Consider the following 23490-nt stretch of genomic DNA (forward strand, 5'->3'; position numbering starts at 1 on the left):
TGCATTTTAACATTATGCACTTTTAATTTAATAAAAACTTTATTATTTTACCCAAAAAAACTTTAATAATATATGGATACAAACATGTTTAATGCAATGTAAAACTAAAATAGTTTAGACAGTAATATTTTCGAAATTATTTAAATAAAAAACTTTGTTGACTATTAAAGAAAAAACCTCATATCTTTGTACATTTGTAAAAGCGTCTCTTTTTATATCTATTTAGCATTTCTCAATGTGAAAAAGAGAGAATCCGCTTGACTTTTGAAAAACAGTAGAAAAGTATTGCTATGTCACCAAACTGAGACAACAAAATATTATCCTTCTGATTTTGAAAAAAAGATTGAGATTTTAGTCCTAAAAGAATGCGCACTTTCAACACATAAAAGAATATCAAATATATTAAAGCATACATTATAAAAAAATTAAAATTCAACAAGTTTATTATAGTTTATATAGATGACAATTTATTGCTAGATGATAACATAGACAAACTTTTACATTGTGTGTGCATTTTAGTTAAATTATTTTTTACATAAGTAGATACGTATAGAAGGAGTCTGAGAAAATAAATCTATAAAATTTTTATCTTTAAACTTTCAAACTCTAACTTCAATAGTAGTAGAAACGTAAGAATTCAAATTTTTCATTCCTTTTCTTAATTACAATTTAGATCACAATTTTATTATTTTAGTCTCCTAATCATATTAAAAGTCATGAAATTTCAATCCCAAGTACCAGTCCTCATGCTAACTGTTTACTATTGCTTAAAAATTGTCATAACGACATGTATCTACTAAGTTATTCTCCTATTGCTTCCAAACAAAGTTTTCTTTGCAACATCTACACATTTTCGTAGCTCTCATTTTTCTTCTTCCGGGGCAGGGGAAACAGTCTCGTTCTCATCGGACCGAACTCCGAATCTTTTCAATTGAGAAACAAAATATTTGTACAGGAAAATTAAACAATTGTCCAAAAGTCTAAATTTGATCATGGTAGCTTTCTTAAACGGATTGTTCTCAGTTGCATCTTTGCTATGCTGTCATGATTGCATTTCACTTGTTTACAACAACGAAGATCATAGACAACTTCAAACATATGTTCTCCCACCAGTTAGAAATTTGACAGTCCAAGAAGATATATACTAGGGATTCATACGAAGATCTAAGTAGCAAACTACCTAATGAACAATGATTAGTTGATTACATATAGATGTATACAGCGAGCTTAACTAGTGAGCGAAAGCCACCTCTTTTACTTTGTAAATTGTAATATTCAGACACAGATATACTACACACGACATACAAGACCACAACAGGTTTCAAAAATGTCAAATGAACACCAAAAGCTAGCAATTAACTCCATTCCATTCTTATTACCTTCTGTGTTATATGTCCACCCGGTGGAAAATAAAGAGTGAGCAGTCAAATAAGATCAGTTCTACACACATGTCAGGCAGCTAGAAGTTGGCGCACGAGAAAGTTGTAATGTATGTGTTCTTAAGCTACAATCCTTGACCTGCCAGATTTATTAGATTCAAAATAGCAATAAGCATTGATACAACTTATCAGAATTAGATAGCTTCAAGCAAACCTGATTTGCCTGCATGGTTGCTAACGAGGACAAAAACTCCTTGCAATGTTGAAGCAAAAACCTTTCTTTTCAGGTCCCATTTAGGATTTACGCCACCAAGCAGTTAGTTTCTTCCACCTGCTAGAAACTCAATGTGTTCAGATATAGCACCAGAAGAGCAAACAAATGCTTATCTGTAACCCAAAGGTCAATTCTCCCCAAGCAGTTTCTTTTTGCTACGATTTGGCTGTTGTATAGAGCTAAATGGTGTTGAATGGTCCATGTAACTCACCCAACCTAGTTTAGATGTTACATTTAGATAAAAAGTTTACCGAACAAAGCAAAAAGAATATGATGGTTGTTAGGTTCCAGACTTGGGAACCTAATATCAATTCTCACTTTCACTCCAAGAAACACAGAAAGATTGGAAGAAATCAATTGTATTCACAGTAAAAGGTTTGTACAAACAGCACCCAGAGGCATAACCCTCTTCAACAGGTAAGTACCCGTTAACAATCTAAACAATCAACAACCCATAACTCTTCTAACCAGCCAGTATTTATACAATCTTACACGCTCCCCCCCTTAACTGTCCTAGACAGTTAGTTTGTTATAGTCAGTTGCACTTATTCCTTCTCTCATACACTAACCACCTTTTCTTATTCCTATCAATACCCCCCCCTTCATCATCAACCTTGTCCCCAAGGTTGAAATCAGGGTACTGCTCCTTGATTGTTATTTCATCTTCCCAAGTGGCCCCTTCTGGCCCTCCTTGTTGCCATTCGACCAGCACCTGCTGCACACTTCTGCCTTCTTCGGTCCTCTGCCTCCTTCCCAAAATTTTCATGGGCCAAAACGAAGGCCCCTCTGCCTGCAGGTCCGGTGGTAACTCCCTCTCCGCCGGATGTTCTCCTAATGCCTTTTTCACCTGTGAAACATGGAACACAGGATGTATTCGAGCTGTCTCTGGCAGCTGCAGCTTACAGGCTGCCTCCCCTACCATCTGAATTATCCGGAACGGCCCAAAGTATCTGGCTGATAGCTTTGGGTGGAGTCTGGTAGGCATCGAGGATTGCCTATGGGGTCGTATCTTCAAATACACCCAGTCCCCTACTGCCACGTTCGCAACCCTCCTCTTTTTATTAGCTTGTCGCACCATAAGATCTTGCGCGCGCTCAAGATGAAACTTCAATTGTTTCAAAGCTTCGTCCCTTGTTTGAAGCTCTTGATTCACAGCCTCCACTAGAGATTCACCAGGAATGAATCTGTGCAAGGAGGGAGGTGCTCGCCCGTAGACAGCCTCAAAAGGGGTGCATCGGATTGCCCCTTGATAGCACGTGTTATACCAAAACTCCGCCCACGATAACACAGTCATCCACCCTTTTGGCTGCTCTGAACAGAAACACCTGAGATATCCTTCTAACACCCGGTTCACCACCTCTGTCTGCCCGTCCGTCTCCGGGTGATACGCGGTGCTCATTTTTAACTGCGTCCCTTGGCCTTTGAACAATTCATTCCAGAACATGCTTAAGAACAAGGGGTCTCTGTCGGTCACGATGGATTTTGGAATCCCATGCAACCGTACTACTTCTCTTAGAAAAATCTCAGCCACCGTCCTTGCCGAATAAGGATGCTTGAGTGGTATGAAATGGGCATACTTGCTCAGTCGGTCCACCACCACTAAAATAGCGTCGTACCCCTGAGACTTAGGTAGCCGCACCACGAAATCCATGCTAAGCTCTTCCCATATTGCATTCGGAATGGGCAAGGGTTGTAGTAATCCTTGCGGTGATGACGCTAAATACTTGTGTTGTTGGCACACAAGACATTTAGCCACGAACTCTGTAATGTCCTTTTTCATCCCCACCCAAAATAAGGACTGAGCTATCCTCCTATACGTCCGGTAAACTCCTGAATGACCCCCCATCTGTGTTAGGTGAAACTCTGCCATCAATCTTGGTAGCCACGAAGACTGCGCCGACAACACCAACCTCCCCTTGTAGTGCAGTCTTCCATGTTCTATCGTGTATGCTGGGTGAGAATTTGGGTCCACCTCTATCTCTTCTATCACCTTACGTAGTTTCTCGTCCTCGGCTACCTCCTTCATTACTTCTTCGAAATCTTGCCAATAGGGCCTGGCTATCACCGACAACTCCTTATCTTCGTCGTTCACCCCCTCATCTCTTCGGGACAACGCATCTGCCACTCGGTTGGTAGTCCCCACCTTATATATGATTTCAAAATCGTATCCCAGCAATTTAGCTATCCAGTTTTGTTGATTCTGTGTCGTGATGCGCTGCTCCAAGAGATACCGGAGGCTCCTCTGGTCAGTGTGGACTATGAATCTCTGTCCCAAAAGATAAGGACGCCAATGCTGGATCGCTAATACCAGAGCCATCAGTTCTTTTTCATAAATGGACTTGCTGAGAGCTCCTTCAGATAAGGCCTTGCTGAAAAAGGCTATCGGCTTCTTCCCCTGCATCAATACAGCGCCAACCCCTTTGCCCGACGCATCACACTCAATGTGAAAGGGTTGCTGAAAATTTGGGAGGGACAATACCGGGGCTGTCGTGACGGCTGTCTTCAACGCTTGCCATGCCTCCTCTGCTTTCTCATTCCAGGTGAATCCTCCTTTTTTCAATAGATCCGTTAGAGGCCTGGCAATTTTGCCGTAGTCCCTGATGAACCTTCGATAATACCCCGACAAACCCAAAAATCCCCTCACACTCTTCACTGATTTTGGCCGTTCCCAATCCACCACCGCCTTTATCTTTTCATCGTCCATCTCCACGCCTTTGTGAGAGATAATGTGTCCCAAGTATTTGACTTGGGTTTGCCCGAACTCACACTTCCTCCGATTGGCCACCCACTGATCCCGTCTCAGTGTTGACAGGACTTTCCCAACGTGCTCCAAGTGCTCCTCCCAAGTTCGACTGTAGACCAGTATATCGTCGAAGAATACGAGCACAAACTTCCGCAAATAGGGCTTGAAGAGATGGTTCATAGTGCTCTGGAATGTTGCCGGCGCGTTGGTGAGCCCGAAAGGCATCACGACAAACTCGTAATGTCCCTGGTGCGTGCGGAACGCCGTCTTCTCGATATCCTTCTCGGCCATGCGGATTTGGTGGTACCCGGCCTTCAAGTCCACCTTAGAAAAATAGGAAGCCCCCCCTAACTCGTCCAACAGCTCTTCTATCACCGGTATGGGAAACTTATCCGGCACCGTCGCTCTATTCAGGGCTCTGTAGTCTATGCAGAAACGCCAACTGCCATCTTTTTTCTTGACTAAAATTACTGGGCTGGAGTACGGGCTATGGCTCGGACGGATCACCCCCGATCGGAGCATCTCCGAAACTTGCTGCTCGATCTCATCTTTCATTACATGTGGGTATCGGTACGGCCTGACATTGATCGGACCAATTCCCTCTTTAAGGTGTATCTGATGCACCGTCTCCCTGCTAGGTGGCAACCCCTCAAGCTCCGTGAACACCACGTCATGTTGTTCTAGTAAATCCCCCATCTGCTGCTTCTGTTTTTCCGTAAGGCCTGAACACTTTGGGCTGCCTGTATGGGTCTCGCACAGGCCCAACTCCCAGACCAAAAAACATGTTGCCACCTCATCTATTTTTTTTAAAGCTTCGGGGCCCACCACCCTCCTCTCTAACGTGGGATCCCCTTGTACAATTATCCTCTTATCTCCTTGTCTGTACTTCATCGTTAAAACTCTCCAGTCCACCGTCACCTCCCCAAGCTTTGCTAGCCACTCTACCCCTAAGATGACCTCCACCCCTCCGAGCTCGAAGATGTAAAAACGTTCCACAACTTGAGCCTCTCCTATCTCCAACGCTACCTTTTCGCAACAGCCACTGATTCTCTTCCTCTGCCCGTCCCCCAGACTCACCAAATACGGCTGTGTTTTTGTCACCGTCATCCGCAGTTCCTCCACCAACCGTCGATCAATGAAATTGTGGCTCGCGCCACTATCAATTAGAATTAATACCTCTCTTTGTCCGATGTGTCCTCGTAACTTCATTGTCTTGGGTGTCGTCAGTCCTCCGGCGGACAGTGCCGACAACTCCATTGTCGCAAGGCTCGTCTCCGACACTTCTTCGCCTTCTACCTCCTCCTCTTCCTCAACCACAATTAGCATTTTGAGGCCCCTCTCTGGGCAGCGATGGCCGGGACTGAAGGGTCCGCCGCATCTGAAACAACGACCCTCTTCCCTTCGTTTAAGATACTCCGGGTAAGGTAGATTGCGAACAGTCCGATCACCTCCGCCGCTAGTAGCCAGCCCCTTATTCCGTCCCTGTGTCGCGTCTTTATTAACAGACCCCACACTTTCCGCCGTTCCTCCTCGCACCGTCACCGAACCCGACGCCTTCCCCCAAGAATTCTGATTCTTGGATAACCACCCTCCTCCGGTCTTCGTGCATAATTTCTCCACATCCCTCGCCACTCGCATGGCGGTCATCAAATCCGGTGGATCATGTGGCCGGACATGATCGCCCACCTCTTCCCTCAGACCGGACAGGAAATACCCCATGATCTGCTCCTCGGGTATCTGGGTCGTCTGCCCCACCAGAACTTCAAAATCGCGTATGTACTCCTCCACCGGTCCCGACTGTCGTATGGTTGACAGCCTTTCATACACCGTTCCTCGTGTTCCTCCTCCAAAACGGATACCAAGAGCTCTCTTCAACCCATCCCAAGAAAGGTTCTTGGTTTTCTCTCGCCAGAATCGGAACCAGCTTCCGGCGTAGCCATCCATACTGATAAAGGCCAGTTCCAGTTTCTCCTCCTCCGCCACCTTCTGTACTTCGAAAAACTTCTCTGCTCTGCCAATCCATACCCAAGGTTCGCCCCCCTCAAAGGCTGGTAATTCGACTCGTTTCCTCCATTGGCTCATACCTCCTTGGTTACCGTCTCCATTTCTTCCCCCTCCGCCGCTTGGACCACCACCATTATCGTTCACCGACGACTCACTCTCCCCCTGTTGCCTCCCGTGGTTATTGCGGTGACGTTCTCCAAGCGCCTTCAAGATTGCCTGGACATCCTGGCGTATCGCCGCCGTCTCTTGTCGCAACGCCCCCGTATCAGCTTTCGTCTCTGCTATTGCCACTTCGACCGCCTCTAAGTGCCCTTCGACTACCACCATTCTTCCCTCCATCTCTACGTGCGATAACACTCCGATTGGGTATCCGGCAGGTCGGACCAAATGTTAGGTTCCAGACTTGGGAACCTAATATCAATTCTCACTTTCACTCCAAGAAACACAGAAAGATTGGAAGAAATCAATTGTATTCACAGTAAAAGGTTTGTACAAACAGCACCCAGAGGCATAACCCTCTTCAACAGGTAAGTACCCGTTAACAATCTAAACAATCAACAACCCATAACTCTTCTAACCAGCCAGTATTTATACAATCTTACACGCTCCCCCCCTTAACTGTCCTAGACAGTTAGTTTGTTATAGTCAGTTGCACTTATTCCTTCTCTCATACACTAACCACCTTTTCTTATTCCTATCAATGGTGGAAGAAATGAGCCCAGGCAATAATGCATAGCTTTAGAGCACCTATATTATTATCCAAGAAATAGTTTAAGGAGCCACAAATCAACAAATTCAGCAAAGAATGTGAGAATTCAAAACAGGTTACAGAAAATGCAACTGTCAAGTGTCAAGCCAAAATAAAACTCCAAATCATCTTTTTTTAACAACACGTCTCAACATTCAATTGGAACTACTCAAAAGGAGGTAGAGATTAAACATAAATAAAACAGAAATTGACAGGCAACAAACAGCAGCATATCAAATACTGACAATACAAAAAATAGGGATAGCATACCCAAACATAGAAACTAGTATGTATCGGAAAGTTTAGGTCAAACAAATGACGACAGTTAAATTTAATATTTGTTTCGGAAAAAAGTTGGAATAATATTTAAAGGAAAAAATAAAAAAGCCTCAATGGGTTTGACACAATTTGACTAATGACTGAAAAAATGAAAGTATTCCTTCAAACACAAATACATATTATCAAACAGAAATCAGAAAATAAATTATAGATATATGGGTTTCACGCAGACATTGCACATCTAAACTGACAATTAAAACGTCACCGTACCTGCTAAAGAAACATACAGAAGATATAAAAAAAAATCACCTTTGAAGGAGAGTATATTGACAAAGCCATTGCCTTCATCACATCAACTACTGACCCCAAAGCATCCTTTAGATTTGATAAATCAGCCTGATAAACAATAGCAGTTCAAAATTTGATAGTCTATTTTTAAAATAGTGCAGAGTATCCCAAAAAGCAAATTACGCTTTCCTACATCTCATTCAATTTAAGCTTCAGCTAATGAAAGATTACAGAAATAAAAAAACTCAAAATTAATTTTCAAACAAATTAGACTAATATGAGTTAATGGAAGTTGCTGTCATGTCATCTGCTAAACAAAATTGCACGTTTCTTTCAGGTATAAACTTTGTTGTAAGTTGAGCAAGGTATCACCAGTAGTCTAGACAAGAACAACTCCCGTCCTTAAAATGGTGAAACCGATTTCGATCTCTAACAATAATATCTCTTTTATATGCCACTGATATTAGCTTGGTAATAGCATGGCAATCCCCACAAACTCTTAGGTTTTTTATAATTCTTATAGGAAAACTTGAAGGAGATGCTATTAGTGCAAACGCTATAGCCAGCCTTTCACTGTGGTAAGAAAGGACATCTTCCTTATCTTCTTCTTCTACATCAAACAAAACTTCTGATGTTCTTGGTTTGTGACCATATTCTTGTAATCTTCTATTTATCTCCCCTATCTTCATATATATTTCGTTTGAAAGAGGGTGAGCTTTGTCACCTGTGAGAAATTCATGCATGGCACCATTAATATCCACTAAACTAAACCCAGGCAACTTGTCAACCCCACGATCCTTCATCTTCATCCTCATTCTCTTCATATCATTCCACTGACCAATGCTAGCATACATATTAGACAGAAGAACATAGCTTCCACTTGTTTCTGGTTCTAGCTCTATTAAGTATTTGAGAGCAGTTTCCCCGATCTCTATGTTGCCATGAAGTTTTGCTGCACCAAGTAAAGACCTCCACAAAATTGCATTTGGTTTCATGGGCATAGCCTCTAACCTCTCTTTTGCCTCCTTTAATCTCCCAGCTCGACCAAGAAGATCAATTAAGCATCCGTAATGCTGAAGATTCGGCTCCATTCCGTGAACACTCTTCATGGACTCGAAAATTGCGAGGCCCTCTTCTACTAATCCACCATGAGAACAGGCATACATAGTAACTACAATAGTTGCATCACTAGGAACTAGGCCCTCAAGTTTCATCTTTCTATACAGTTCAAGTGCCTGACCCCCATGACCATGAATTGCAAACCCCCCAATCATGGCAGTGTAGCAAAACGTGTCCCTTTCAGTCAGCTGATCAAACAACTGGCATGCTAGATTCAGACTTCCACATTTAGAATACATATCCACCAGCGTAGTTCCCACGACTAGATTCAGTTCAAGATTGTTCCTTAACACATAACCATGTGCCCAAGCACCCTGACTCAGTGCACCTAAATTAGAACATGCAGTGATCAATGCAGTAAGTGTAACTTCATTAGGCTTTCTCTGAGACAACTGCATGTCTCTGAACAAATACAATGCCTCTAATGACATATCAGCGTCTTGTAAACTTGTTGAGTCACTAACATGACTTGCACTTTTTGCGTAGGCAGCCAACATGGTATTCCATATGACCAGGTCAGGTTCATTGATTTGATTGAACAAATATCTAGACACACACAATTTTCCATATTCGGCATAGAATTTGAGCAGTGAATTGTTCACAAAGTGGTCATAAGGGGGTTGAAGGAATTTTAAAACATGGGCATGGAGGGAAGGACCATATTGGAGCCATGAACCAAAGCCACAAGCCTTGAAGAGGGAGGGAAAAGTGAAGCTATTGGGTTGAAGGGTCTTGTGGACGAGAATCTGGTTATAAAGTGAGAAGGCTAGATGAATTTGGTCCTTGTGACGAGAGAATGAAGAAATGAGTGTATTGTATAGGAAAACTGTTGGGCTTGGGATACGGTTAAAGATGGTAATTGCATAGGTGGAGGAAAATTTGGAGGATGTGTTAAGGAGGTGGCTCAGATAGTATGTCTGGAGTGAAAGGCCAGTTGCTACCACTTGAGCATGGGCTTGCTTAAGGGTGTTGAGGTTGTAGCATTTTTGCAACTTTTGGAGAATTGGGTCGTTTGATACGAGGCTTCTGGTTTTCATTTTCATGAAACCAAGTCACAAAGAAACGAGCAGAACCATGCAACATTTATTTGCAGACTAGCATTATATCGAGGGGTACAATCCAATTGAGTATGATACGATACCAAATAATAAGGCGGGCTTACAAATGGAAAATCGAAGAAAAGACTTTCAATAATAAGGAGATGAATACTTCATGAAAGTTTAGACGGTTGTTACCATGGTAGTCAAAATCGCGTTTCGAAACGTAGGATCGTCCGACTCGAAGATCTTCTTCTCCTTCTCCGATCTCGCGTCGTCTGAAAGATCTCATGCGACCATTTGAGCATGAGGCTGTGGCATTTTTGCAGCTTTTGACATGAGGTTTTGGATTTGATTTTCATGAAACCAACTTCCAAAGAAACGACCAAAACCATGGAACATGCAGACTATGTTATATTGAAGGGTATAACCCAATTGGGTATGATATGATCCCAAATAATAAGGTGGGCTTGGAAAATGGAAAATTGAAATTTGAAAATTGAAAATTGAAGACTAAAGACTACGACTTTCATCCAATAATCATAATGAACTGGAGACACAACACTATACGAACAAGGCTGAGAAGAATGAAGAATCAAACCGGTGCAGAAAAATAAACCATAAATAAAATTATATGGACCGGGCTCAGTAGATGGGTTCCTGTCTTCGCTGCTTCTTGTATAATTTTATTTTTGGCTACTTTCTTCTGTACCTATGTATGTTTCTTCCTACACCTCTATATAAAGAAACTTCCCATTTTATTTTTTAATTATGCTATCGGAAAACTAAAAATGAATTTTAGATTATGTGACTTATAAAATCAAAAATAATTTATAAGTTGTATAATTTAAAAGTAAAACTTTATTTCTATAATTTATGTAATTTGACAAATTTTTTAGATTGCGTAATTACAAAATCTAAAATTATTTTTTAATTCCAAATATTATTTTTTATTTAATAAAAACTTTATTATTTGTAAAGCACGCTTTAACATTACAGATTTATTTGTAAAGCACGCTGTAACATTACAGATTTATTCGTAAAGACTATATATACCTTGTTTTCATTTGAATAATGTAACATTCTCTCGTATTAATATCTATACCACGTACGTTGTTATAACAATCATGCTACCATTTGAGCATGAGGCTGTGGCATTTTTTCAGCTTTTGACATGAAAAAAAATATACTTTTGACACACCTATTTTTTTTACTTTCTTTTTTTTCGAAAAATTAAAAAAGTTTATTTTTTTTTAACATCATTTTATCTTTGTTAGATGTATATCAATATGTGTTATGTTAGTCTTGCTATATTTGACACGAGGCTTTTGGATTTGATTTTCATGAAACCAACTCACAAAGAAACGACCAAAACCATGGAACATGCAGACTAGCGTTATATTATTTAAAAGTCAAAATTAATTCTTAAATTATATAATACAAAAATTTAAGAAAATAATTTTTGAATTACACAATTCAAAAAAGAATAGCATAAAAAACATTATATACAGATCGAGATAAAAATTGTAATTATTTCCAATGAGGATTCCCTTCTTAACCAAAAAGAAATATCTAAAGAGTGTCTTTCGAGGTTTAAAAAGAATTAAAATTTCATATTAATCAATAAACTGTAAACAAACTGCTTGGCAACATTTAATTTTAAGTAGTATTGATCTTTGTTTTTGTTTTAGGTGGAGAGAAGAAATAATATGACTAAATTGAAAAGAAAATTGAATATTTTATAATATGGTGAAAAAAATTCCATTTCCTAATTCGACAAATAGAATGAATGCGTTATTTGATAACAAAACAAAGAAAACGGTGGGAAAAAAATCTGCATAAAAATACTTCATAAAAGGGGTTTGTCATACTTTAACAGAAGAAATAAAATATAAAAAAAAAAAATAGAAAGATTAATTTTGAAAAATAAATATATAGTTAAGAAATGATTTATGTTGAAAATAAGAAATAGAAAATGGTTTTGTTTTGAAATTTGATTAGGTCACCCGCTCTCCCTACTTCGTGTGTTTAACTTAGGTGGGTGCAGTCTTGTATCCAATTTTGAATTTTCCCTTCCCACCCCAAACTTTTCAAATTTCAACAAATCCCAGACATGGCATCTGCGGTTCCCGCCGCGACGGGGCGAGAGTTGTCGAATCCTCCATCGGACGGCATAACGAATCTCCGATTCTCAAATCACAGCGACCATCTCTTGGTCTCCTCATGGGACAAGGTATGTGTGATATGCATGCTCCTCTTTCTCACTTCTTTACTACTTACTTGCTGTGTATGCTATTAATTTTATTCTGTTGGTGGTTTTGTGTGTGTGCGCGCGTGCGATTCAGAGTGTGCGGCTGTATGATGCGAGCGCCAATGTGTTGAGAGGAGAGTTCATGCACGCTGGCCCTGTTCTCGATTGCTGCTTCCACGACGATTCCTCTGGTTTCAGTGCCGCAGCCGACAACACTGTTAGACGGTCAATCACTCACTCACTCACTCACTCTCTTCAATTTCAAATTTACCCACTTCTGTTGCTGTTGAGATTGTAACCTAGTTTGGTTGTTCCTTTTACTTGAATAACTAAATTACACATTTTTCTTTCTTATATCCTTAAATTACATTAGCTCTCCTTTTTTTTTCTTTATGATGGATTAACGTGAGTTATGCTGATTGCATGCTCTCGATTTTTCTCTTCTAGTGTCTCTCAATATCATTGGTTAGGTTTCTTGAATCACAACTGTTGGCATTAATGCTTCAGAAGATGATGTGAAAATATGAGTTTTGGGGTTTTGAGACTTGGTTTTATATTGTGAAGTCCAACATTTGATAACATTATGTTCGAAAGAAATTGCCCTTGACATTGGAAATTACGTTTCTTTACTATTTACTTTGGAAGATCACGTTTTTTAGAGAGATTAATATGCTTCACATTTAGTGGGTCATACCATCAGTTAGTTTATAATTCCAACTATCCGTTTTGGGGCTTCAGAACATGAGATGAATACTATTAGTTAAGTTCCAACACCGCAATTATGTGTATATAAAACATCATTTTTAATCTCTAAATTCCAAATTTTGACAGTACAAAGTTCAAAATTAATTGTCAGTGACTTTCGAAGTTGCATCAAGAAAACACCCCTTGGGAGACGCTTGTCTTTAGTTGCTGGTTACCAGTGAAAGAGATTGGTTTACATTTAGAATGGATTAAAATTTTAGACATTCAATCCCTATGATGGAGAAATAAATGTAATTTCTAAAAAAGGGGAGATGAAGTGTATTTTGAACATTTCTGAGCGGAAAGAGGGCATTCATCTCTAAGTAGAGGGGAGAATAACTCACCCTTTATATTATCATGCTCCAGGCTTGTCTTCAGCTCCAATAAAGAGGATATTCTGGGGAGGCATGATGCACCTGTTCGTTGTGTTGAGTACTCGTATGCTGCAGGTTTTTCCTCTCTATCTCTATAATGCTGACCTCATCTCATCTATGGTTCAATGCCACTGAATTCATTACTTAAAAAAGGATATTTACATCTATCTTTTCTGTCACTATAGGCCAACTGATCACTGGTAGTTGGGACAAAACGCTGAAATGTTGGGACCCTAGAGGCGCCAGTGGACAGGAGCGCACACTAGTTGGGACATATCCACAACCTGAGCGTGTGTACTCTCTCTCACTGGTTGGACATCGCCTGGTTGTAGCAACAGCTGGAAGACATGTCAATATCTATGATTTGAGGAACATGTCTCAACCTGAGCAAAAAAGAGAATCTTCATTGAAATATCAAACCAGATGTGTTCGCTGTTACCCTAATGGAACAGGTGAACTTTAACTAATGGCTAAAATACGATCATATATTTTTCTGAAGATGACGCACTATTTTTTCTTTTTGTTTCTTAGCCGAGATAGTTGTTACTCTTCATACTCAAATAACTGCTTTGTGCAGGATATGCACTTAGTTCTGTTGAGGGCCGGGTTGCAATGGAATTCTTTGACCTCTCAGAGGCTAGCCAAGCGAAAAAGTATCCATTTCTCTCTATACGTCTATGTTCTCCCTTTCTAACACTAATGTTATGTGATTATTTTGAACTTCTTGTTGCATAGATAATAGTATTTTAGTGCATATGAAAAACAGTATATCTTCACTAACTTCTACCTATTGGTGACCTTTGCCTAACCATCATGTAGATATGCTTTCAAGTGTCACAGAAAATCGGAAGCTGGAAGGGACATAGTCTATCCTGTAAATGCAATTGCATTCCACCCCATGTAAGAGTTCTTCACCTGGATTTTATCATCTCCATGAATTGAGGCACTCTAACAAGTATTGAAAATTGCTTGCTTAGTTGGTTCTCTAGGATTACAGTGTCAATAGATGTAGCGTAATCGTTCAGGAATCCTGTTGAGAAACATAAGTAAAAATATAAATCACATTAGAAAGAATTCTTAATAGCTCCCTTGTGACTTAGAGGTCATAAATTTAAATCGTGAAAACAGTATTTCCACTTGTGGGATTTTAGCTAGTTTGCACTATCCCCAGGACTCTCTCCTTGGTGGGGACCTTGAAGAGTCACCATTTTTATATTAAGAAAAATTTCTTGTTTAGTTATTTTTCGTTTAAGTAGATGGAGTTGATTTCTCCACATCTGTAGTTTGAGCATAAATACATGTAGATGAAAGTTCTTTTTCCCTTCTTTCATATATTTATAATTTCAAGAGATCCAAAGATGAAATGCTGAGACACCCATTTAATGGAGTTTGGAATTAAATGGTGTTGTCATCTACGCCTGTTAGTTAGTCGTTATTAACAAAACCACCTTATAAAAATGTCTGCAGATATGGCACATTTGCCACGGGAGGTTGTGATGGGTATGTTAACGTATGGGACGGAAACAATAAAAAGAGGCTATACCAGGTTTTATTCCTTTTTGCTTTGGGTTTAATTGAGTGACCAAATTTTCTTGATGTAATTAGTGAAGTGACTAAATTTCCGTTTTCTCTTCTAGTACTCTAAATATCCAACTAGCGTTGCCGCACTCTCGTTTAGCAGAGATGGACGCCTGTTGGCTGTTGCATCAAGTTACACTTTCGAAGAAGGACCTAAAAGGTATGTTTTGCATCTAATTATCTGTCTCTCTTATACGAACTAGTTTAATTAACTTTGTTCATTGCATTCACAGCAACGAATCGGATGCTATTTTCGTTCGTAGTGTAAACGAGATTGAGGTGAAGCCGAAGCCCAAAGTCTATCCAAATCCTCCAGCGTGATTCCTGATGGTCACTATGTGTTTTATTTTATTTTTTTCTTCATTTCTACTGTTGCACTTCTTCCTAGTGAACACCAAAAACTAAATGTAAAATCGCTAGCTTATTGTTGGGCACGGGTCACTGTCAATATGCTTTCCTATTGATTTGTCTTTATCCCCGTCAAAGTAAATTGAAATTGATAACAACACCCATATCCAGGTCAGGTTCAAAATATGAATTTTAGTGTGCACGTTTGTTCTCTAACCATGAACTTTGCCACTTTTCATTTGTTTATTCCCTCTCCTTTTTCCTTGGAAGATATATTGCAGTCTCTCGTATGATAAAAATAAAATAACATTGAACCTGACAGTCAAGCAGACTTGTTGTACTTCCACCTCAATTTTCGGCATAGAATTAAAAAGAAACTTGCCATATAAAGGTCAGCGTGTGATGTTGATCAACTAATGGAATCCAGTTAATCCTTATTCAACTAAAGATAAAATTGGAGGATGACAGATGTATCCCAATTGCAAAAATCAGAAGCAAAAGTAGTGAGCCCAACAGTAACAAGTGCTCTTGATCTAGTTGGCAAGAATGCCATAACAAAATTTGAAGAATTTATGTAAACGTATGGAGAAAATTTGTTTATTATTTATTAAAAGAAATATGGATACGACTTTTTCCTGACACGGCAAATTAAAAAGAACGTTAGCCAGGCTGCAATAGTGGCAAGAAATAGGGCTCGTGTTGCTTTGTGGTTGGAGTACATTCCTGGCTTTCTTCTTTTTCAATCCCAATTACCAGTCCTCACGCTAACTGTTTACGATTGCTTAAAAATCGTCTGTTTGATTCTGGTGATAATGACATCTATCTACAAATACATCTAATTTAGAAACTAGGTTCATTGGTCAATATTGCTTCCAAACAAAGTTATCTTTGCAAGATCTACACATTTTTGGTTTTCATTTTTCTTCTTCCGGGGTAGGGGAAACAGTATCGTCCGTATATTTTCAATTGAGAAACAAAATTTGTACAAGAAAATTAAATAATTGTCCCAAAAGTCTTAATTTGATCATGGTAGCTTTCTTAAACGAATGGTCCTGAGTTGCAACTTTGCTATGCTGTCATGATTGCATCTCACTTGTTAACAACAACGAAGTTCATAGACAACTTCAAACATATGTTCTCCCACCAGTTAGCAATTTGACAGTCCAAGACGAATAATGACACCGATGATATGCAAAAATCATGTCTCTGGTTGCTAAAACTACATTGACAAAATACAGTAAAGACATATACCAGGGATTCAAATGAAGATCTAAGCAGCAAACTACCTAATAAACAATGATTAGTTGATTACATATAGATATATACATAGACACCCGCTTTTCCTCAAATGACAAGGTAATTGTATACAGCTAGCTAACTAGTGAGCGAAAAGCCACCTCTTTTCCTTTGTAAATTGTAATATTCAGACACAGAGATATACTACACACGACATACAAGGCCACAAAAGGTTTCAAAAATGTCAAATGAACACCAAAAGCTAGCTATTAACTCCGTTCCATTCTTATTACCTTCGGTGTTATATCTCCACCCCGTGGAAAATAAAAGGCTGGGAGTAGTGTTAGCATTAAGAGTGAGCAGTCAAATAAGATCAGTTCTACACACGTGTTGTCAGGCAGCTGGAATTTGGCGCACGCGAAAGTTGTAACGTATGTGTTCTTAAGCTACAATCCTTGACCTGCCAGATTTATTAGATTCAAAATAGCAATAAGCATTGATGCAGCATATCAGAATTAGATAGAGCTTCAAGGAAACATGATTTACCTGCATGGCTGCTAACGAGGACAAAAACTCCTTGCAATGTTCAAGCAAGAACCTTTCTTTTGAGGTCACCTTTAGGATTTCCGCCACCAAGCAGTTAGTTTCTTCCACCTGCTAGAAACTCAATGTGTTCAGATATACCACCACAAGTGCAAACAAATGCATATCTGTAACCCAAAGGTCAATTCCACATGGAACTAAATGAACAAGTCAGTGATTGGTCTAGAGCAACAGTAATGTGAATAAAACAAAGGTGTCAATGAGGTTCTAGTCAATGCTTTTGCTACGATTTGGTTGTTCTATAGAGCTAAATGGTGTTAAATAGTCTATGTAACTCACCCAACCTAGTGAGCTTAGATGTTAGACTTAATCTGTCTACATCATATTAGATGGAAAGTTTACTGCAGCAAGTAAAAGAATATGATGGTTGCAGAAATGAACCCAGGCAATAATGCATAGGTTTAGAGCACCTATATTATTAACCAAGAAATGGTTCAAGGAGCCATAAATCAACAAATTCAGTAAAGAATGTGAAAATTCAAAACAGGTTAAAGAAAATGCAACTGCCAAGCATCAAGCCACAAAGGAATTCCAAATTATTGTCTTTTTTTAACAACACGCCTGAACATTCAATTGCCACAACTCAAAAGGAGGAGGTAGAGCATAAAAAAAGTAAAATAGGCATTAACATGCAACAAACAGCAGCACATCAAATACTGACAATACAAAAAATAAGGATAGCTTACCCAAACATAGTAACTAGTATGTATTGGAAAGTTTAGGTCAAACAAGTGACTATAGTTAAATTTAATATATGTTTTCAAAAAAGTTGGAATAATATTAACAGTAAAGAAAAAAGCATCAACTGACTTGACACAATTTGACTAATGACTGAAACAAGCAAAGTACTACTTCAAATATCAAACAGAAGTCCGAAAAATAAATTATAGATATATGGGTTTCATGCAGACGTTGCACATCTAAACTGACAATTGAAACATCACCGTAACTTGTAAAGAAACATACAGAAGAAATAAAAAAAAAAATCACCTTTGAAGAAAGAGAGTATATTGAGGATGCCATTGCCTGCATCACATCAACTGCTGACCCCAAAGCATCCTTTAGATTTGGTACATCAGCCTGATAAACAATAACAGTTCAAAATTTGATAGTCTATTTCTAAAATAGTGTATAGCATAAAAAAAAAATGTAGCACATACTATTGCTTTTTCAACAACCGGAAGACGGAGTGTACTGGCCTTCAAAGCTTCAGTTGCTCCAAGCAAAGAACTGGAGTGATCTCTATCTAGAAGGGCCCATTCCTCCAAATAAGAAATCTATATCCAAGAAAAATAAACTTTGATTATGATGATAGAACTAACTGATCAAATGACTTGATGAATGCTGATTACGGCTATCAACTCAAGTAAAAATAACATTTAATTCTTACAAGATATGCTTCGAAGTAACAATATTAAATTGCTATAATATTATCAAATAGTCAAATTTGCATCAATTCATAAACAGGAAATGCACTTCAACAGCAAGCAATTATTTATAACAGAAAAGCAGTACAGATTAAAATGTGAATTTTATCAAGCAACACCTTTCACAAGTTACATTCATTGCACAAGAGACATTATTTTAAAATTGAAAACGCTGAATCATACCTGTCCTTTAAGAATGGAAGTTAACTTCAACTTTTGCCTCAGTAATACAAGCTTGATTCTTTTAAGTATGACTGAATGCCGAAGTTCTGAAATTGTTACCCATGCATTCCACAAATGTCTCTGCCATAATAAAAATAATTTAGGTCAAACTATAGTTATTAGGAGGTGAAGTACTGTAATTGCTATCACCCAAAGGCATAGGGATTGTCATCCCAAACATAGTGGGAGTAAAACATTTCACAACACGACAAATTAAATGTGCATGTAGATATATACATACAAAAAACATAACTTCTGGATATGTGTGACCGTCTATCATGATAAAGATTTCAGAACACTAATCATGAATACAATTGTTGAATGTCACTAAGACCTGTACATTTCTGGGGCCTACAAATTGATGTAAGAAAGATTAAGTGGTGTCAACTTCCTTATATACCTGACTCAAAGATCAACAAGATATTAGGTCAAGCTATATACCAAGAGTCTTATGCAAGGTACACTTCCTCCACCTTCTATTTTCTGTATATATACTTAAGTGTACGAGTATTCAAAGACACCCTTTATCCCTGCATTTTATATGTTCTTTTGGTTCACACAGATAGAAGGTTGAAGAGTTTACATTTCCGTTTGAATCACTCCTAAACCTCTACTTGTAAGAAATTGCAAACATGAACCAAATATGGGACACCACTACCTATACATTTCTACATGATAACTTTTCACAAAACATCATCCTCATCAAGTCACTAGCAACAAAGATAACTTCTCATCAACCGTTATTTAAAAGTCCACACCTTTCTCTAACAAGCCTGCCACAATCTATCTGCAATCATAACGATAATTCTTTGAAATCTTCAAGCACTTACGAGCAATGAACATAGATGAGAAATACTATCTACATTTTCCAGGTTTAGATGCTACATTCAAGAAAAGTTATAACTATAACAATTTTCACCGTATTAGCCGATCAGTATTTTGTAAGCTAGCGTATTTCCTTGAAAATGAGGCATTACATTGATCTTATGACCTTAGCAGCCTAAACTTCTAGCACAGTGCATCTCAAATATAGTTTTCTAACGCATTCCTAAGCACATTGTATTCTATTGAGTGTTACAAGTGTGACCTGTTAATCTGAATCACTCCACAAAACACGCTACAATATACAAGCACTAAACAATACAATTACCAAAATAACTAACAATTAGACACATTAATGTCAAAAACAGATAACAGCAACTACAATACGTACTAAATATGGCATGCCTTAATACACATTTAACCATACCTCAGCATTTAGTTTCTGCACCATAAATGTAGCATCCGCCCTAGCATTCACGAACCGCCACTGAACATACCGGTTATACAGAAGCCTCAATGTATGTGCATCAAATATCCGATCTTCCCCAATCTTCCCTCTCCGCACATCAGCGGAGAAGCTAAGAATGGATGGTGAGTTACCCGAACCACTATTGATGGCGCTGGCAACTGTGCTTCTCACCCTAGCAGGACTAGGCATCCCTCTTGAAGGAGAGGATCCTGCCCAAAGCTTACTCGGCGAAGCAGGCCGAGCATTCACACTCCCCCTGACAGGAGAAGCCACAGTTCGTGGCGACAACATAGGACCATCACTGTTATATCTTTTCAACTGTGCATTTTTGTTTGGCAACCCGATCCTAGAAGCAGGGCTGGTGGACAAGGGTGAACCAGGGTCCTGCAGACGGCGAAGCCGACTATTAGTTTCCTGCCAAAACCTGGCAGACATGACAATGCCACGAGGCTCCTTAGGGCCCTTGACAGCCCCGGAAGAGTCATGTGCTCCAGAAGTGCTCCCAGAGGAAACACTATCAGTATCAGAAGCAGTGAGATCACAAGACATTGAAGACTTACTCACCAAATTCCCACCACCACCGTCATTATTATTATGATTATTAGCATTGGTAATAGAATTATTATTAGCATTACTATTACCCTTCAACAACTCAACTTTCCCCAAATCCAAACTCAACCCTCCTAACCCATCAAAAGAAGCCCTTCTCTTTTCACCTTCCACCACCATTGACTTCTGCAAATCCCTCACCACTTTCCCAAACCCATTCCCAACAACCTTCTTCTTATCACTGATATCCACACTCTTGGAAAGATGATCCACTTGCCTGGTCCTCGCCGGCCACCGATGCTGATCCACAGGCCTTGAATTCTCCCCCTTCACTGGAGTGGCCCTCCGTCGCTCCGGCGTCGCGGCCTTCCGCGGCGGAGGGGTGGCGGCGGTGGCTTTGGTCTTGCTAATGGGCAGCGAAAAGGCCTCTCCTTGAAAGGAAACCGACAGGCTCCGAGTGGAAGTCACCAGAAGCTTTGCCGCCTCGGGAAGCGGCGTTGAGGGGCGCGGGTGGCGACGGTCCACCGATTGGGAACGCTTTGGTACCAAAGGGGTAGAGGAATTGGTGGAATGAGAAAGAAGAGGGGAAGGGAATCGACGAGAAGAAGAACTTGTCGTTGATGTTGAGGTTGAAGTTGTTGTTGTTGTTGTGGTTGAAGAAGGCGAGGGTGAAGGAGAGTGAGACATGTACCTTGAAGAAACTTGCCTACCCTTTGGTCTTCTGGGTATGGTGCCATTGCTGCTGTTGTTGTCTTTCTCAGAAGAGGTCAATGGGTCTTCCGAAATGGCAGCCACCATTTCCTAAAGCTTAGAACCTTCCCTCACATTGCCTCTCTCATGAGGGTTTTCCTTTTCTCATTCCCCAAAGCTCAAATCTTGACCCTGTTTTCCACCCTGCAGATCAGTGGGTGTGGTTCAGATTCAGCATTTGAGAGGAACAGTGAGTGAGTGAGAGAAATAGCGATGCAGGGTGTGGGATTTTGGAGAGAAAGAGAAAGAGAAAGGGAAGTAGGTGTTAATTAAAAAAGAGAAAACAAAAATAAAAATAGAAATACAGAGAGTGTGTAATATAACGTGTAGAGTGGAGTGTTCCACAGGTGAGTGAGTCTTTGGAGAAACGTTATGAGGTGTTAATGTTAATAACTCTGTTATTCCTAAGTTTATTGTTTATTACTTTTTCTTCTTCTTAATATTCCTTTACCTTACAATGTGCCATTTTATTCTTAGTGTGTAACCTAATTATGCCATGCTATGTTAAAATTTATCGCTTCCTTTTACTTCTAAGGAAGGGAAGAAAAAAACAAAAAATGAATATAATATATACATATGTTGTATGTATAAAAGGAATGGAAATTTTAAAATAAAATAAAATAGTACTACCATTTAACCATAATGGAAAAAAGCTTCATAGTTAAAGTTTCTTACTAGTTCAAATTTAGTTCACTGTAAAGATGTTTTTGTTTCTCTCATTGGATGGATTTGATTTTGAATTAGTGCTAGTAGGTATTTTAAAGTGAAGTAAAATGTATAGAGAATAATCAAAATTTTGAAAAATTAAAATTATGAGATTGACGTACGTTATACTGCATAGAAAAACATTTTAAACTATAAAAAGTATATTGAAACTATTTATTTTTATATAGAATATTTATTTTCTTTTGAGTTTTATTAATTTTAGTTGTTATATTAAAAAAAATCAATCTACTACATAAATACCCAAAAAAAAATTACATTAAAATATATCTCCTTTTTATGTTAAATTTTATTCCAAAAAAAAATGTACATGGCTATATTTTCTAATAAAATCATGTCAAATTAATTTTCCATCAACTTTTAAACGTTCTCTTTAAATCGAAGTTATTTTATTATTATATATTAAATCAAGGTATTACTTTGAGACATGCTTAACTTTTTAGTAAGGAGAATCGCATGTCTTTCTTTAATTCAAACTCTTTTCGGCCAACAATATACTTTCTTTACATTGAAATGCCAGTAAGTTATTGGCGTAATGCATGATACATTGTTTTTTCAATATAATTTTAGAATAATTTAAGAATAAGGCATATAGCATTCTTTAAGGGAGAATTAGCTAAAAAGTTGTCACACTCTAGAAAATGTAGTTTAATTTAATATGTAAAAGTAGAGTATTGTTAATGGCATCGTTTTTATGTTGTCAAGTTACCGAAAGAAATTAATAGCAAATATATGATTACGTTACTTTATACCAACACATAATTAAAGAGTAATTAAAAAATAAACCTTCTTTCGGTAACTAATTATAGTTTTCATAAATTCTGACCATAAATGGAGCTTTCACCAATCACGGCCATCCCTTTCGTAAACTGATACTGCATCAATTTATGCTCTCTTCAAACATTCAAACTCTTTCTTATTTTCATGGAATTCTCGGTTCAGTTAGTAGCTTGGCATTTCAAAACATTTGGTAGGAGAGATTTGAAAACAAAGAAAGCAAGTAGGCCACATTTTTAAACTTCAATTAAACTTAAATACATTACATTACATTACATATCTCATTTTATTTTCATTTTCTGCTTACCAAACATGACACTAATGGTGTTCCCTTCAAGTCTTCGGCTAAGCCACTGTCATGAATGATACATTTCCACAGCTACAAGTACATGAATAAGGAAAAACCAACACTTATTTAAGTATACACAAATTATTCTCAATATTCACAACCCCATTTCCGCTATTTCCTTCTTATTCCGTGTGTTAGTGAATTAAGCACTGATTGTGTAGGTAGCTTCCAAAATTAGTCAGTCACAAGATTCAACCCACAGCTACAGACATTGTTTGGATTTAGCTATTTCTGCCATGAGGATTACATGGTTGTCTTTTTCATGTCGTTGTGAAACATTAATTTTAATTATAACTCAAAGGTATTATAATATGTAGTAGCATGTTTGATTTCGTATCAAAGAATACAAGAAGGACTTCACTGTATATTTACTATGTGATGTCGTGTGATTTCACGT

At 38.6% G+C, this 23490-nt stretch overlaps 3 protein-coding genes across 8 annotated transcripts; 1 reads left to right on the forward strand and 2 right to left on the reverse strand.

Moving 5' to 3' along the window:
• Positions 1-899: 899 nt before the first annotated feature.
• On the reverse strand, positions 900-10571 carry LOC124840301 (Pentatricopeptide repeat (PPR) superfamily protein). Of its 5 annotated transcripts, none has more exons than XR_007029031.2 (3): positions 10070-10548; positions 7737-7823; positions 900-1710 (listed from the first exon to the last, which is right to left on the reverse strand). XR_007029031.2 is itself a non-coding variant. In XM_088097777.1 (3 exons), exon 1 carries the CDS (start codon positions 9875-9877, stop codon positions 8084-8086), a length of 1794 nt encoding a protein of 597 aa, XP_087953903.1. In that variant the 5' UTR covers positions 9878-10571; the 3' UTR covers positions 1236-1518; positions 1594-1710; positions 7737-8083. The 5 variants fall into 5 exon arrangements, 4 of the variants coding, with proteins under 4 accessions (XP_087953903.1, XP_087953905.1, XP_087953902.1 ...); XM_088097777.1 differs by having other exon boundaries at positions 1236-1518; positions 1594-1710; positions 7737-10571; XM_088097779.1 differs by having other exon boundaries at positions 1236-1518; positions 1594-1713; positions 7737-10571.
• A 1278-nt stretch (positions 10572-11849) lies between these two features.
• Positions 11850-15382, forward strand: BUB3.2 (Transducin/WD40 repeat-like superfamily protein). Its single transcript, XM_047316337.2, has 9 exons — positions 11850-12104; positions 12217-12347; positions 13233-13315; positions 13426-13692; positions 13818-13893; positions 14060-14140; positions 14708-14786; positions 14878-14978; positions 15052-15382. The coding sequence occupies exons 1-9, from the start codon at positions 11985-11987 to the stop codon at positions 15137-15139; spliced, it is 1026 nt and encodes a 341-aa protein (XP_047172293.1). The 5' UTR covers positions 11850-11984; the 3' UTR covers positions 15140-15382.
• A 974-nt stretch (positions 15383-16356) lies between these two features.
• Positions 16357-21548, reverse strand: QWRF2 (QWRF motif protein (DUF566)). Of its 2 annotated transcripts, none has more exons than XM_047316334.2 (6): positions 19904-21548; positions 18616-18735; positions 18166-18282; positions 17996-18085; positions 16949-17059; positions 16357-16862 (listed from the first exon to the last, which is right to left on the reverse strand). In XM_047316334.2, the coding sequence occupies exons 1-6, from the start codon at positions 21290-21292 to the stop codon at positions 16782-16784; spliced, it is 1908 nt and encodes a 635-aa protein (XP_047172290.2). In that variant the 5' UTR covers positions 21293-21548; the 3' UTR covers positions 16357-16781. The 2 variants fall into 2 exon arrangements, with proteins under 2 accessions (XP_047172290.2, XP_047172291.2); XM_047316335.2 differs by having other exon boundaries at positions 16949-17056; positions 19904-21543.
• Positions 21549-23490: the final 1942 nt, after the last annotated feature.

Source organism: Vigna umbellata, chromosome 8, assembly GCF_029865625.1.
Source record: "Vigna umbellata cultivar VRB3 chromosome 8, Vumbellata_1.0, whole genome shotgun sequence".
Classification (NCBI taxonomy): domain Eukaryota; kingdom Viridiplantae; phylum Streptophyta; class Magnoliopsida; order Fabales; family Fabaceae; genus Vigna; species Vigna umbellata.

Coding starts and splice junctions, on each gene's coding strand:
- LOC124840301 (XM_088097777.1), bottom strand. CDS start 9,877: ATGAAAATGAAAACCAGAAGCCTCGTATCAAACGACCCAATTCTCCAA.
- BUB3.2 (XM_047316337.2), top strand. CDS start 11,985: ATGGCATCTGCGGTTCCCGCCGCGACGGGGCGAGAGTTGTCGAATCCT. Junction 13,894..14,059: donor GAGGCTAGCCAAGCGAAAAA/GTATCCATTTCT, acceptor ACCATCATGTAG/ATATGCTTTCAAGTGTCACA. Junction 14,141..14,707: donor GCAATTGCATTCCACCCCAT/GTAAGAGTTCTT, acceptor AAATGTCTGCAG/ATATGGCACATTTGCCACGG.
- QWRF2 (XM_047316334.2), bottom strand. CDS start 21,292: ATGGTGGCTGCCATTTCGGAAGACCCATTGACCTCTTCTGAGAAAGAC. Junction 18,283..18,615: donor CTTCCATTCTTAAAGGACAG/GTATGATTCAGC, acceptor TCTTGGATATAG/ATTTCTTATTTGGAGGAATG. Junction 18,086..18,165: donor CGGTTGTTGAAAAAGCAATA/GTATGTGCTACA, acceptor ATTGTTTATCAG/GCTGATGTACCAAATCTAAA.